General features: G+C 34.1%; 1 protein-coding gene across 3 annotated transcripts; it reads right to left on the reverse strand.

The window, feature by feature from the left end:
* LOC126823756 (DNA damage-regulated autophagy modulator protein 1) lies at positions 1-12,852 on the reverse strand. Of its 3 annotated transcripts, none has more exons than XM_050552732.1 (8): positions 12,745-12,852; positions 8,651-8,829; positions 6,606-6,659; positions 5,647-5,714; positions 5,149-5,318; positions 3,990-4,170; positions 2,855-2,925; positions 1-250 (listed from the first exon to the last, which is right to left on the reverse strand). In XM_050552732.1, the coding sequence occupies exons 2-8, from the start codon at positions 8,716-8,718 to the stop codon at positions 95-97; spliced, it is 768 nt and encodes a 255-aa protein (XP_050408689.1). In that variant the 5' UTR covers positions 8,719-8,829; positions 12,745-12,852; the 3' UTR covers positions 1-94. The 3 variants fall into 3 exon arrangements, with proteins under 3 accessions (XP_050408689.1, XP_050408688.1, XP_055958027.1); XM_050552731.1 differs by having other exon boundaries at positions 12,696-12,833; XM_056102052.1 differs by lacking the exon at positions 12,745-12,852 and having other exon boundaries at positions 8,651-10,242.
* Positions 12,853-13,313: the final 461 nt, after the last annotated feature.

Below are 13,313 nucleotides of genomic sequence, written 5' to 3' on the forward strand. Positions count from 1 at the left end.
TCAAAAATAGAATAAACAGTATGTTAGCCCGATAGCTAATCCATCTTAGTAGAATTATAAAAATATATTTTTAGCAACCTTCAATATGTTAAAATTACACAGATTCATTCATACCAACTTGGTTTTTCTGAATTACTTTTGCTTTTACTCCAATCTGTTTAAATTCTTTGTAAAATGTAGCGAAAAATAGAGACAACGCTACAACCATCAACCATTCTGTTATAGTAGCAACTAAATGTTCATCATAACCCTATAAAACATAGTATGCAACTTAATATTCATCTTAACCCTACAAAATATATTATGCAACTTAATGTTGATGATAACCCTATCAAATATAGTATGCAACTTAATGTTGATGATAATCCTATAAAATATAGTATGCAACTTAATGTTGATGATAATCCTATAAAATATAGTATGCAACTTAATGTTGATGATAACCCTATAAAATATAGCATGCAACTTAATGTTGATGATAATCCTATAAAATATAGTATGCAACTTAATGTTGATGATAACCCTATCAAATATAGTATGCAACTTAATGTTGATGATAACCCTATCAAATATATTATGCAACTTAATGTTGATGATAACCCTATCAAATATAGTATGCAACTTAATGTTGATGATAATCCTATAAAATATAGTATGCAACTTAATGTTGATGAAAATCCTATAAAATATAGTATACAACTTAATGTTGATGATAACCCTATCAAATATAGTATGCAACTAAATGTTGATAACGCTATCAAATAACCCTATCAAATATAGTATGCAACTTAATGTTGATGATTACCCTATCAAATATAGTATGCAACTTAATGTTGACGATAACCCTATCAAATATAGTATACAACTTCATGTTGATGATAACCCTATCAAATATAGTATGCAACTTAATGTTGATGATAAGCCTATCAAACATAGTATGCAACTTAATGTTGATAACACTATCAAATATAGTATACAACTTGTCTTTAATCGCTGCCCATTAATCATAAATATCAAAGCCTAAGTAAATTCTCGGATCTCCCCTGCCTATGTCTTTTCTCTGTTTTTTATCTCAGAAACTGTTGTAAGTTTAAGTCTCTCACTTTTTCATCACCATCAAGTTTATTAAAATATACATCAAGCGCTTTCTAATGCCAGGAGGTTAGACAATCTACACATGCAACCATTAGCCCTTAATCATCAGACTAACAATTAGTGACACCCTCTCATTTTTATCCATGGGTATTTTCAAGGAATCCAGTATTTTTCTAGTAAGATGGAGTGTCTCTACTTTCCATATATACTTAAAGATACATTATGGGAGATAAGATAAAGAGATGGCAGTTCTCGCTATAATAGTTAAAAACTAGATAGTGTAAAGGTAATTTGCTGAAAATTTCAGTCAAATTGATCCACTATGAGCCGAGAAGAAAAAAGGGTGAAATTTTTGCATAGTCTCGGTCATCATTACTAAAATCATTAATATAAACAGCATAGTCTCGATTATCCACTTTATTTGATTTAATTATCAATGGCCGTTAGCGGCATATAGGAATCTAATCCAGCCAACATCGAAGGCTAGCCTTGACATCGAGAGTTTATTATGGTCTGGATAAGTTAATTAATGTCTAATTGATAATTTAGATAACATTTCAGGCCTAAAGAAAGACTTGTAATAAGCAGATTTTGCTCTTGCATAATGCATGTTTAAATTGACATACTTTTATTGGAAATAACCACCCGCTAAATATTTCTGTGGGAAAGTATCTTTAAACACCTGAGAATAAGAGTCTTGTCCTTACATCAGCTATATAATGCTATTCAAACCAATTATACTGGGATATATTGAGATTACATATTTTCATTTTACATAGAAATATTTTACAGGATCCAATAAATGAATTAGTAATTTCTGAAAAGGGGAGCCATGGTAGCTCAGTGAATACGATGCTGGCTTGTTAACCAGGAGGGGGATCACGTGGCTAAGTGGGTAAGACGCTGGCTCGCTAGCCTGGAGGTCGGGTGTTCGATCCCTGCATTGGCCGAGAATGTTCATCCAAATTCAGCTATTTCTATATTCTGGTGTCTCTGTTTGCAGAGAAAATTCATTAGGATTTTCTGGTTTGGTTCCCTCTTGTCAGTGGTGCAGTTTAAAGGACCTGGCAAGGGACAACGTATATTGTTTGGATAGAACGAAAGACCGAGGTCCCGTGTGCACACTGACGTGCAAGTAAAAGAACCATTGACAGTTGGAATTGGAAATAAGAGTAGACTGTAGTGCCATGTACCACACCATGGCATATACCTGTCTTTATTAGCCCAGTCGGTGCAGAACAGGGGATCACGTGGCTAAGTGGGTAAGAAGCTGGCTCGCTAGCCTGGAGGTCGGGTGTTCGATCCCTGCATTGGCCGAGAAAGTTCATCACGATTTTCCGGCGTGGTTTCCCCTTGTCTGTGATGCAGGACGGAGGGCCTGACAAAGACAGCTGTCTAGTCGTTCGGATGGGACGGAAAACCGAGGTCCCGTGTACACATTGGCGTACACGTAAAAGATCCCTTGGCAGTTGGAATTTGATATAAGAGTAGACGGTAGCGCCGCTGCCCGGGCAAAATTTCCCTCATAGCACACTGTATGGCGTATGTCCGTCTTCATTAGCCCAGTTTAGGAGCAGAACAGTAGGACGTTAAACCTCATTTCATTTCGTTAACCAGGAGGTCTAGGGTTAACTTTCAGTTTTACCAGAGAAAGTTCCTCATTAGCCCATTTTATTTAGTCCTTGAAGGAAAACATCCTTAATGTGCTCCATAAAAATCTGGTGGATTACAAGTATAATCATGTATAAATCAAACTTACCGGATCATCAGGTTTCCATTTTTTAGGGTTTTTATGAAATAAACGCATGGATATAGTGGTGAATGTTATCACTGGTGGAAAGATAAGGATTATGACAGTTAAAGGGTGTATAGCTCTGCTAAGTCCATTCTGCATATTTTTCTTTGTTCATTACAAATGTCGGTCGAAACCATTATGCTAATAGAGTAGATCTGTGTAGCTGCTGGATCAATTGATGATGCCAGCAGAGAGAGTAGTTATAAATAGAAATATAAAAATCCCTGCACACCCCTATTTAGAAATACCTATTTAGAAGAAGAAATAAGAGATATCGAAGTCAGCACAGAAAAAAGAAACAGAAACCATGAAATTCATCAATCCACAATTCTTTTATTGAAAGATTTGATTAAAAAATCCAAAAAGATTTCTATGGCCGACGAAATGAATCCGCCTGTTCTAATCTCCAGATTTATGTACGTTTATAAATTTATAATATGAACTCTCAAGACCCGATAAAAGAAATAGATATCCGATAGAAATTTCTTACAAGATCTACAATCTTGGCTATACTGCAAAATGAAGAACATGCAGCTGCAATGAACTTTTACCACACTTAAACTATTCAATTCTAGAATTTTGTAATTCGACTAAATTTAAGAAAATCTTTAATTTTAATATCAACATTTATTTGTTATCATTTTTCATATAATTAATTCAATTTTAAAAAATTTTATTCAGTTATTCATAATCTAATCTAGAAATCGCAAACACCCTGATTACTCTAATTTTTTATTCGGTTAATTTTAATAATCTTCTGTTTTAAAAAATCATGATTATTGTCCATCTTATAAATCTAAAAATCCTATTACGTCACTACTCTTGTATATGTAAAGGTGGAATCGGATTAATTACTATTATTATTTGAAAAAGAGTTGTAAAATAAATATTATGAAAAATAAACCATTTCTACTTAAAATATGTTTGTACTACTCTTGAGCAGAGATTTTTATATTTCTAAATATTAAATTTTTAACATCTACGTTATATGTTAAGTATAAAGAGATCAGAATCTGTGTTAAAAAATATACAAATAGTTCATTATGACAAAAGCAAAATCACAAGATGTGGAAGGAAATATTAAACAGTAAAAGGATACTTAGAATAAAGAGAATTGTATATGCTGTACACAGTACAATACGGATATGGCGACAACACTTAGTTGTTCCGTTTAAAGAAGAAATACCATATGATAGAACTGATTGCATCCAAGCGTAAATTCCACCCAAACCAAAAGCCATAAAAGCACCAACAACATGTGCTTCTATCACCGCATCCTCCTGAAAATATTCCAACATGACATATTCTTTGAATGACATTTAGTAATTGGGACATAAAATGAAACGAAATGAGGTTTAACGTCCTACTGTTCTGCACCGACTGGGTTAATAAAGACAAGCATATACCATACAGTGTGCTATGAGGGCAAATTTGCCCGGACATTGGCACTACGGTCTACTCTTATATCGAATTCCAACTGTCGATGGTTCTTTACGTGCAAGCCAGTGTGTACATATTGTCTCATCCGAAGAACTATACTTTGTCCCTTGCCTAGCCCTCTGTCCTGCACCAATGACAAGGGGGAACCACACTGGAAAATCTCAAGGAACTTTCTCGGCCAATACCAGGAAGCCAACACATCGACTAACGCTGCTCCAACTAACAGACTGACTAATACAGGACAGTAGCAAGCTAAATCAAAGTGTTAAATGTATTTTGTTTGATATTATAATACATTTTACCTCCAACTGTCAATAAAAGATGTGAAACAATTTCCACTTTTGATGAAGCGGCAGCAACTAGTCATAAATAAATGTGTGACTCGATAGGATATTTCAGGCTAAATTTCCAAAGAGAGAGAGAAATGAGGTTTAATGTCCACACATCACAAGATAGGTCTTTTCAGGACTAACACATGGTTCAATTTTATTTCAATAATTGACTTGCGTGTAGGGGTCTTTAGCAGTGGGAGGAAACCGGAGAAAACCCAAGAGGTTGGACAGGCGACCCTACTCATTGTCACATACACCCGAGGAATCAAAACCATGCCATTTGACTCAATGACAGACCTTATGAGACAGCGCGCACACGCTAACCCTTCCTTCCCCCCCCCCCCACCAAATTTCAAGAAATGTTAGTGTTTTGGATGGGAACTCGGGAAGTAAGTACAATATTATTGATCAGTGTAACCTGATTTGTAGATACGGACAAAAATATTTTTTTTATTATACTCCATGTTATGACTTTATGGTACATACCTGAAAGTTACCGACCATACTCGCACCTAAATCACCCAGTAAGCCAATCACTAACGCCACTTTATTGGCTAGCAATTTTCTTTTACGAGATGGAGTTGCTCCCCCTAGTTCTTCTACAGGGCGATAATGTTCTCGTATTTGTGAATATCTTACAAACATAAAAAGTGCACCTGAAATCAAAAAATCAATTGGTTAGATGGTTAAAGGGAGATAAATCTTATAATTGTAATAACTTATTCTTAAACATGCCTTGTCATAATCATAGATCTATAAATAAACTTGGCCATGAAATATTTTCACCATGATGTGATATCCAACTACAATAAAATTAGCCATTTCATTACTGTTCTCGCCTTTAAATTTGACAAATATGGTTGTCCTTTTGCTGTGTTTTATTCATTATAATTCATCCTTGCAAATTTATCTGCCCCCCCCCCACCCCACCTCCCCCTACTATCATAAATTGATTAATTTTAACAATTTTAACATTTTACTTACCAATAACTGCATAAATATTTACAAACTGACCAAATATACAACTCTCTGGTGGGAATGAACCTGTATCACTGAAACATAAGTTATAAAAGTTTAATGGTACAGAAAATGGGTTTCAACAATGGGATTAACCTTGTGTTGAATAGATGACTGACAACCCAACATTTCAGATAAAATTATAGCATAGATTGTTGAGGTAGGGAGACGGATAGGGTTATGCTGGTGATCCTACTCCTGGTCATATAAAAGAATGGGATTGAAACCACACACTTGCATCTATGACGGATCTTGTGGTTTAAAGTGTACATAATAGACCAATCAGAGACTCACCTCACCCCACCATGACATCAAAGAAAACTAATAATAAAAGGAAAGGAGTCTTGAGAACATCTTGTAGAGTGTTCACAAGGTTCTACAAAGTGAAACAAGGACCATAACTCCAGCAGTTATTAAAGGAAATTCTTGAAATTCAATATGCTTCTTTGGTGTTCTAATTTAAATAATGCACATAAATATTATAAAGACTGAATGATCACTTTTGTCATTAGGGCATTCACAGCATTATACAACTTAAAACAAGGGCCATTACTCTACACAAAATTAACAGAAATTGTTTGAAATTACACAGACTAATGTTAACAACATATATAAATTTTGTAAACGATCAGATGATGAATGTATTCTGTAGAGTGTTTACATGAAATAGTGGGCAATGGTTAGAACTTAGATACTTGCTCATTAAATTTAAATTGCCAAAATTTGAATTGCCAAGTGATCCTTTGCTTTTGTCTGTGATATCACTTCGGTGGAAGCGGATGTTAATTAAAGCTATTTCACACACACAATGATGCTTGGCGTTGATTGGTGCTTTCCAGAGTACACTTTCCTTTTTTGCCTTGTAGTTATTACCCTGATGAGAACAAGACATAGAAAATCTTTATAAAAATATTACTTTCTCTAACCTTATATAAGGAAATGCAGCATAAACATGTCCATATTTAACTGCCACAGCATACCTGAAAGTACATAAGTAATAATCATAAATATAAAAATGGAATGATTTTTGGCAGTGATTTTCCATTGCCAATTGTTCATGTGCACCAGGTAGGGTTGGGCGATATACCAGGTTTTTCGTATATAGTGATAAAATCATCAGCGATTTTATCATATCGGACTTATTTAAAAATTAATGATAATACATATGCTATATCATCACCTTAATAGAATCAAATTCTTCAGTAAAATTAGCATTATTAGATACCAGCTTGTCTAGGGTAAATCTCCATCATGGCATCTATCGACGACGTTAGCAACAATAATTTGACATCAAGTGATGCTTTTCGACCCAAGTATTCAAAATTTGACTACTTAAAACATATCGTTTCAGGTGATATTTAATAAATTATTATCACACTAATTTTTTTTTTTTTATTATCCCCCAACCCTAATGGCAGGGGCCTCATAATTGGAATAGCCTAGGGCATCTGTTCATCTAAATACAGCACTGCCTACAATTGATACAGGTAGAATGTCTGTGGTTAATTCCACGTCATAATGTATTAATAAAAAACAAATCAGACACAAAATCAATATTTCTCATGGTTGATAAAATTACTACTCCTAATCACTGATCAAAAGTAAGACTGAAATTATGAAATTTTTTTACTATTCTAAAATGGTAAAGTACCAGAATTTCTGCCAATATTCAATCATTTATTACAGAAATGAGTGATGACTAGAGCTGGGAAAATTCATGTGGGAGTAAGCAATGATTTCAGAACCCATTACCATATCCCCGAAGAACCACACTCCTGTGACCCTGTCCCAATTAATAATCATGTGATAACATTTTTAACATACAAATCAATCAATTTCGTAAGCCCGGCCCATACAGCTACAACTACACACAAGCCGACAGGACTCAGCGTCTTGGGTAGTTGTAAAAAAAAATCGGGTCGCACCTTTATTTCACTTGCCTACGACGGTACCAGTCCACACAGGCCCGACTCTCACAGATTATGCGTCGTGAGTTACGCCACTTCCCTCTAGCGAGTGATTCCAAAAGTAAACCGGAAGCATAAAAGTGACATTATATTTTGCCATCCTCTCTCTCTTCTGTCCAAAAATCTGCCATCTTGAATTTTCCCTCAGTTAAACAAGGAGCACATTACCTGCACAGTCACATGACTAAATGCTACTTTCTGATTGGCTAAACATCAGTAAGACAATTGATCGCGTCATGTGAGTGTCCACACAAACACGATAAGTTACGACTGCAACCAACTGCATCCGACTACGATTGAACATGTTCAATCGGGCCGATGGGCCACGAAGGACGGAAATCGATTGAATCGTGGTCGTGGGACTGTCCACACTGCACTGATTATCTGAGACAAGACGTTGCGTTGGGTAGAGTCTGGGCAAGTCGTGGCGGTATGGGCCGGGCTTTAGAGAAATAGTAGCATATTGTGTCTTGTCAATAAATTTATCTTGTGTAATTGTTTGTGAGTAGTGCAGTCCCCCTGCACTTACTATTAAGGTGCACACATATCATATATTGAGCTCATTGTCAAAACACTTATTTTTGCTATATCCTTTATAAATAATTAACCATAATTGCCAAAGTGATTCCCTGGTTTTTCAGTAAAGATGTTTATTACAAATTCTTCCATTGAATATCATTTACAAGAATTCATTATCCAAGATAGGTCAGTTCAAAATGTTGATTATCGCTTGGTGCGTAGGGGGCTGGGTGGGAGGGCAGGGGTAAAGGGTGGAGACGACTTCAGGTTTGGCATTACCATACAATTTTATAAATCAGAAGTTCTGAGACAATTTTTCTCCTCATTTAGTTTGATTGTTCGATGTTATTTCAATGAATGTTGTAGAGAAAATATATCCACTGACCCTGCTCCCCCCTCTTGACACGCCTGATATCATATAATTACCAAGATAAAGTTTTTGTAATCAGTGAGTGTCATATAAATTTATTCTTCAATTTACTTACGTAATGAGAAATGTAACTGGAAGAAAAAAAGCTAACAGAAATGGTAGAATACACACTTTGTTAACCATTTTGTGTACATGGAAGGCTTGTGACCTGTCCTATAATTATACTATAATTCAAAATATTTCTCTCCTAGATTTGTAAATGTACCACGTCCATTGTCCAAGATTCAATTCAACCTTAAAAAAAAGAATTAGAATGGCATTTTAATAGTAATAAAAATTATGACAATTAGTCTATAATCAATCATTACATGATGAGTGGTCTCGATCAGCTAAAATTTGGTGTGAGGTCATCTCTAGTCGGCCTTAACATTCCCTGATAATTTCAAGTTTCTGCGATCACAGGAACTAGTAGAGGTACTGTAAATAAGGTAGCAAGATTTACTCAAATCCACCATTTTTTCAACTCATATCACAATAATTTATATCAATTATTGATAATTTACCTTTTTTTATGTCAAATTGCGATTTTCTTTTTAAACATCGTAGCATTTTTGTGTCCAAATGTGATGTTGAAATGATAGTGGCCTATATGTAGATGGACTCAGACTAGCAATTATTCGCCCATTGAGTTAAATGTTAAATGGCTATAACATCACAGACTGTAGCTTTTTGCTCAACATTACGTTTTTTCCAATCTTTATAGGCACATAGAGGACCACATTTGGCAATCCCCTCATCATAATTTTGTAGGGGGTTGCAAATCTTATCCCTTTTCTCCAGTTCTAGACCAAAAAGGCAACTAAAAAATGCAGGAAGAGGGGAGAAAAAAATTAAGGGAAAAATTGTCTATTAATAACTCGCACTACATTCATCCATCATGAAATAAGGCGAAATAATTACTAGTCTTAATCCAGATTTGTGTTACATATGTAATGACCCTTGGTTACGATATCCAAACTTCCTGGAAATCGCATATGGAGGGGCATTTTCACACAAAATTTTAAATCAAAGGAGAAAAGTTTCTAATTCAATATCATCCTCAGTCCTCGACAATGCAAACAACATGACTTATTGGTCAGTGTAAATCAACATTGATGTTGTTATCTTACAGTGAAAAGATGGGCTTCTGATCTAACATTTAAGACAAAATGAAAATTTTAAAATTGGCACACGATTCGAGTGCTAGAATGCTTTCGAGCGCTACTTGTAATGAAGCGACTTGATGAACGAGGCTAAACATACCTCACCGGAAATACTACCAGCGTCAAAGACTGCCATTCAATTTGGACTCGCATATTTCACAGAACATAACTGATGAAAATTTACAGTAAAAACAGAAATGACTGAATGTAAATCACTAAATCAGTTTATTTATAAATTATATACCGGTACATTCATATTACTTTATTTATATATGCATTGTGACCCATTTGTGTCCATTTTTAGGTGCCGAAGATTAAAGAATAGAGATTTAGCTCCTTTAAACATGACAATTTGACATAAAGAATGGCATATGATATTATCAAATATTCATATATGATATTGTAACATTAGTTGAAATAATGGTAGATTTGGGTAAATTGTGTAAAAAAAAGTGCTGGTGCTATATCGCTTAGCTCTTTACTATCAACCAGAAACTGTCAGATAATCAGATTAATAAAATGGATAATGTACAAAAAAAAGGGGTATATTAAATTAGCGATGCTAAACGCCGCTAAGAGCGCTGGCTGTACTATTTACAGACATCACAAAAAGTTGACCGAGAAAAGTATACGTCGTGTTACGCCTTGTCATGAATATTCAAAGTGTCAAACATTGACCACGTGATGTTTACCATCGAGAAAAATAGATGAACTTGCTGTCGAGTAGGATTTTGAGAAGCTGAGGTAAGATTTTCTGATATTTTTCATGAATTGAAAATTTGAAGTTGAGAGAAATTTTCGAAAAAGGCCCTCGACGCTCAAGATTTTGGTATATTTGGAAAGCCCAATTCATTAACTACTTAGTTTGACCATTTGTTAAGTCCGTATCCCCCGTAGGAATTCGTAAAATGGCTGAAATTGAACCATGTGGAATTAAAGGGAGGTAACTCGTGGTTGATCAGGGTTCAGACCATAATTACCCCCCCCCCCCCCCACACAGACTTCAGTGTAAAAAAAATGATGTTAGATTTGGACAGTTTTTTTTTATTATATTGAATGTTACTAAAGCTACCAACCAAACTTTAGCCAGACATTTCACTAACAAAGGATAAAAATTGTGAATGTTGTTGACCACCTTGGATTTTTTTTTTCAGGAACTGTAGCTGAAGAAGTAAGCTACATAATATATACTCATCCAAATCCAAACATAGCCAAAGGCGATCCCTGATATTACTTGGTACAACATAAAATAGACAAATGATGATGATATATAGGCCTACTCATACAATTTGCATGAGGACTATAAAAAGGGGGGCTTGAAACTGACTGTTTCTCAGCATTCTCAAGAAAGTCCATAATTATTATAAATTTGGTATGAATCATAGAAGTTAGTTTAATTTATTGTTTGAAATCAGTGTTAGTAATCTTATTTTTGTTATTTCAATATTTGTGATAATATTTATTTTATTTTTAACATTTTCTACCTGAAAGAAGTGGCCTGATGCGTCAAATGTTTTTGTTTATTTTGAAAAATATCGCATATGAATAATGTGATTATTTTATATTGTTATTATTGTTTGTTTTTGTAAGATACATGTATTAGAAATCTTATATTTGTTGATAAATGTGATAATGGTTTCTTTTTTTTTATCATTTATTTTAAACCGGTGGGTGAACATTTTTAATTTCATATTAAATAGTAACAGATATGAATTTTGATCTTATTGTGATTTTGTTTTTAATATTTTTATATTTTTATGACATAGATAATGTCTCGGCAAGATGTATCACCATCTGAATGTTTATATTGTTTTTATTTTCATGGGATAATGTCTCAACAAGAAAGCTAGACTTCTACCACTGATATTATAATATAGTATATCGTAATGCACATGTATCACAAATTAATTTTTTTAATACTCTTTCATGTAGATCATATCTTACTTTTTATAAGCTTACCTTTTAATTTGGACTCTTTTAAGATATTCAAATGTTTTAATTATGTCTATTAATTATGTCTGTTTTTATTTGAAATTGTAGTGATGTTGATCACAAAAATATAGCTGTTATATAAATCATAGTTTAATTGTTAATTTTCATTCCTGAAACAAACAATTTCAAATTGATGTACATGGCAGCTTCTAAACAACTAAAGCAGTTGGCGTGGCAAAGGCGGCAAATCTGCCAAAAGCTTACAGGTTTATTTCTCATTTTGCCACACACTTTCATGATTTTTAAAAATATCCACAGTATACGTTAGTATAAACGGTTTATAATTGTTGTATGACTGTGAATGGCCAGTGGTCAATGGCCTCGGAACCAGTAGGTGCCCAATTACATACATAAACTTGTTTCTCTTCGACATTGACATCATACAGTCAAAAATTGTGATTTAAGGTGTTGTCATGCAAAAAATAAATAACAGAACAGACTGAAAACACTTTTATGTGTGCTTATTCATTAAAAAATAAGCCTCTGTATTAATGTCAAAGCGCTACAATTTAAGTACACACAAATTTGAAAAAAATTTTGCTGTGATTTGTGCGAAATCGGCACGGATCCCAACTTTGAACCTCTGTAACATAAAAAGTATATACTAGAATATTATAGCGACAATTTGGCTTTATTAAGTACATCTAGATCTTTAATTAGTGCAATTTTCATAGACCTATCTTGTATAGTTACTGAGATATTGGCTTCGGTCACTTTTTTGCGGTTTTTTTAAAAAAGCCGTTTTTTAGCGCCTCTGGTTTGCCTTCTTTAAAACGCTATAACTTTTTTAATTTTCAATATTTTTTCGAAATTTTTTCAGATTATTCATTCTAGATAGTTCACAATTGCAGTATCGTTGTCATTTTTGAGTCAATGGTTGTATCTGAAAACCCGTTGGCAATGCTAATTAAATCACATAAATTCAATGAAATTGTCAAAATAAAAACAAAAGTAGAGCTAACTGACAGTTTATAAGCAGTAGATTTGTTGACAGTAAATATACTTCTGCCTTTACATGTGATTTTCACTGTATATACAAAGTCCTAGATTTTAGTCTTAGATTTTCAGTCTGTCAATGTTTATCACTTCTTTTATTTCACTTTACGAAACCAGTGTAAATAGGTCAATATACTAACTTTGTTTTTCTTCACAAGAGAGTGTCGAAACGGGATTAACTCCCATTGCTCTGTATTCATTTTTCCATCCATTTGGTAGGGTCACATTAGAGCTTCGAGTTGGCTATGTGGGACACACTATTTGGTAACCTGGAAATTACAGGCTGTGTTAATATTAATATACATTTTGGGAATAAGCCTTTACCATACATTTATTAATGTTTCAGGAAAACCTATTTCTTTTTGGGCCACACTTCAAATTAAAATTATAAGCTTCAGTCACTTCAGAAATGCCCCAACCAAACATCTGAGGTGACTAGGAGTCAGTTTAAATTGTTCAGTTTTAATCTTTCACGGTTGTAAGTAAATACAAACAGGAATATACCAAACAATTATTCTCTCGTTCCAATTGAAATGCTTGACAAACCACCCCCACCCCCTGGATTCCCCTTCTATAATTCGCTTGTGT

Source organism: Patella vulgata, chromosome 6 (assembly GCF_932274485.2).
Source record: "Patella vulgata chromosome 6, xgPatVulg1.2, whole genome shotgun sequence".
Lineage (NCBI taxonomy): Eukaryota > Metazoa > Mollusca > Gastropoda > Patellidae > Patella > Patella vulgata.

Bases quoted from the DNA above. Each gene is read 5' to 3' on its own strand.
- LOC126823756 (XM_050552732.1), bottom strand. From the start codon at position 8,718: ATGGTTAACAAAGTGTGTATTCTACCATTTCTGTTAGCTTTTTTTCTT. The intron at 5,319-5,646 runs GTAAGTAAAATG...TTTTGATTTCAG, and splicing joins AAATATTTATGCAGTTATTG to GTGCACTTTTTATGTTTGTA. The intron at 251-2,854 runs GTAAGTTTGATT...TATGTTTTATAG, and splicing joins AATGGAAACCTGATGATCCG to GGTTATGATGAACATTTAGT.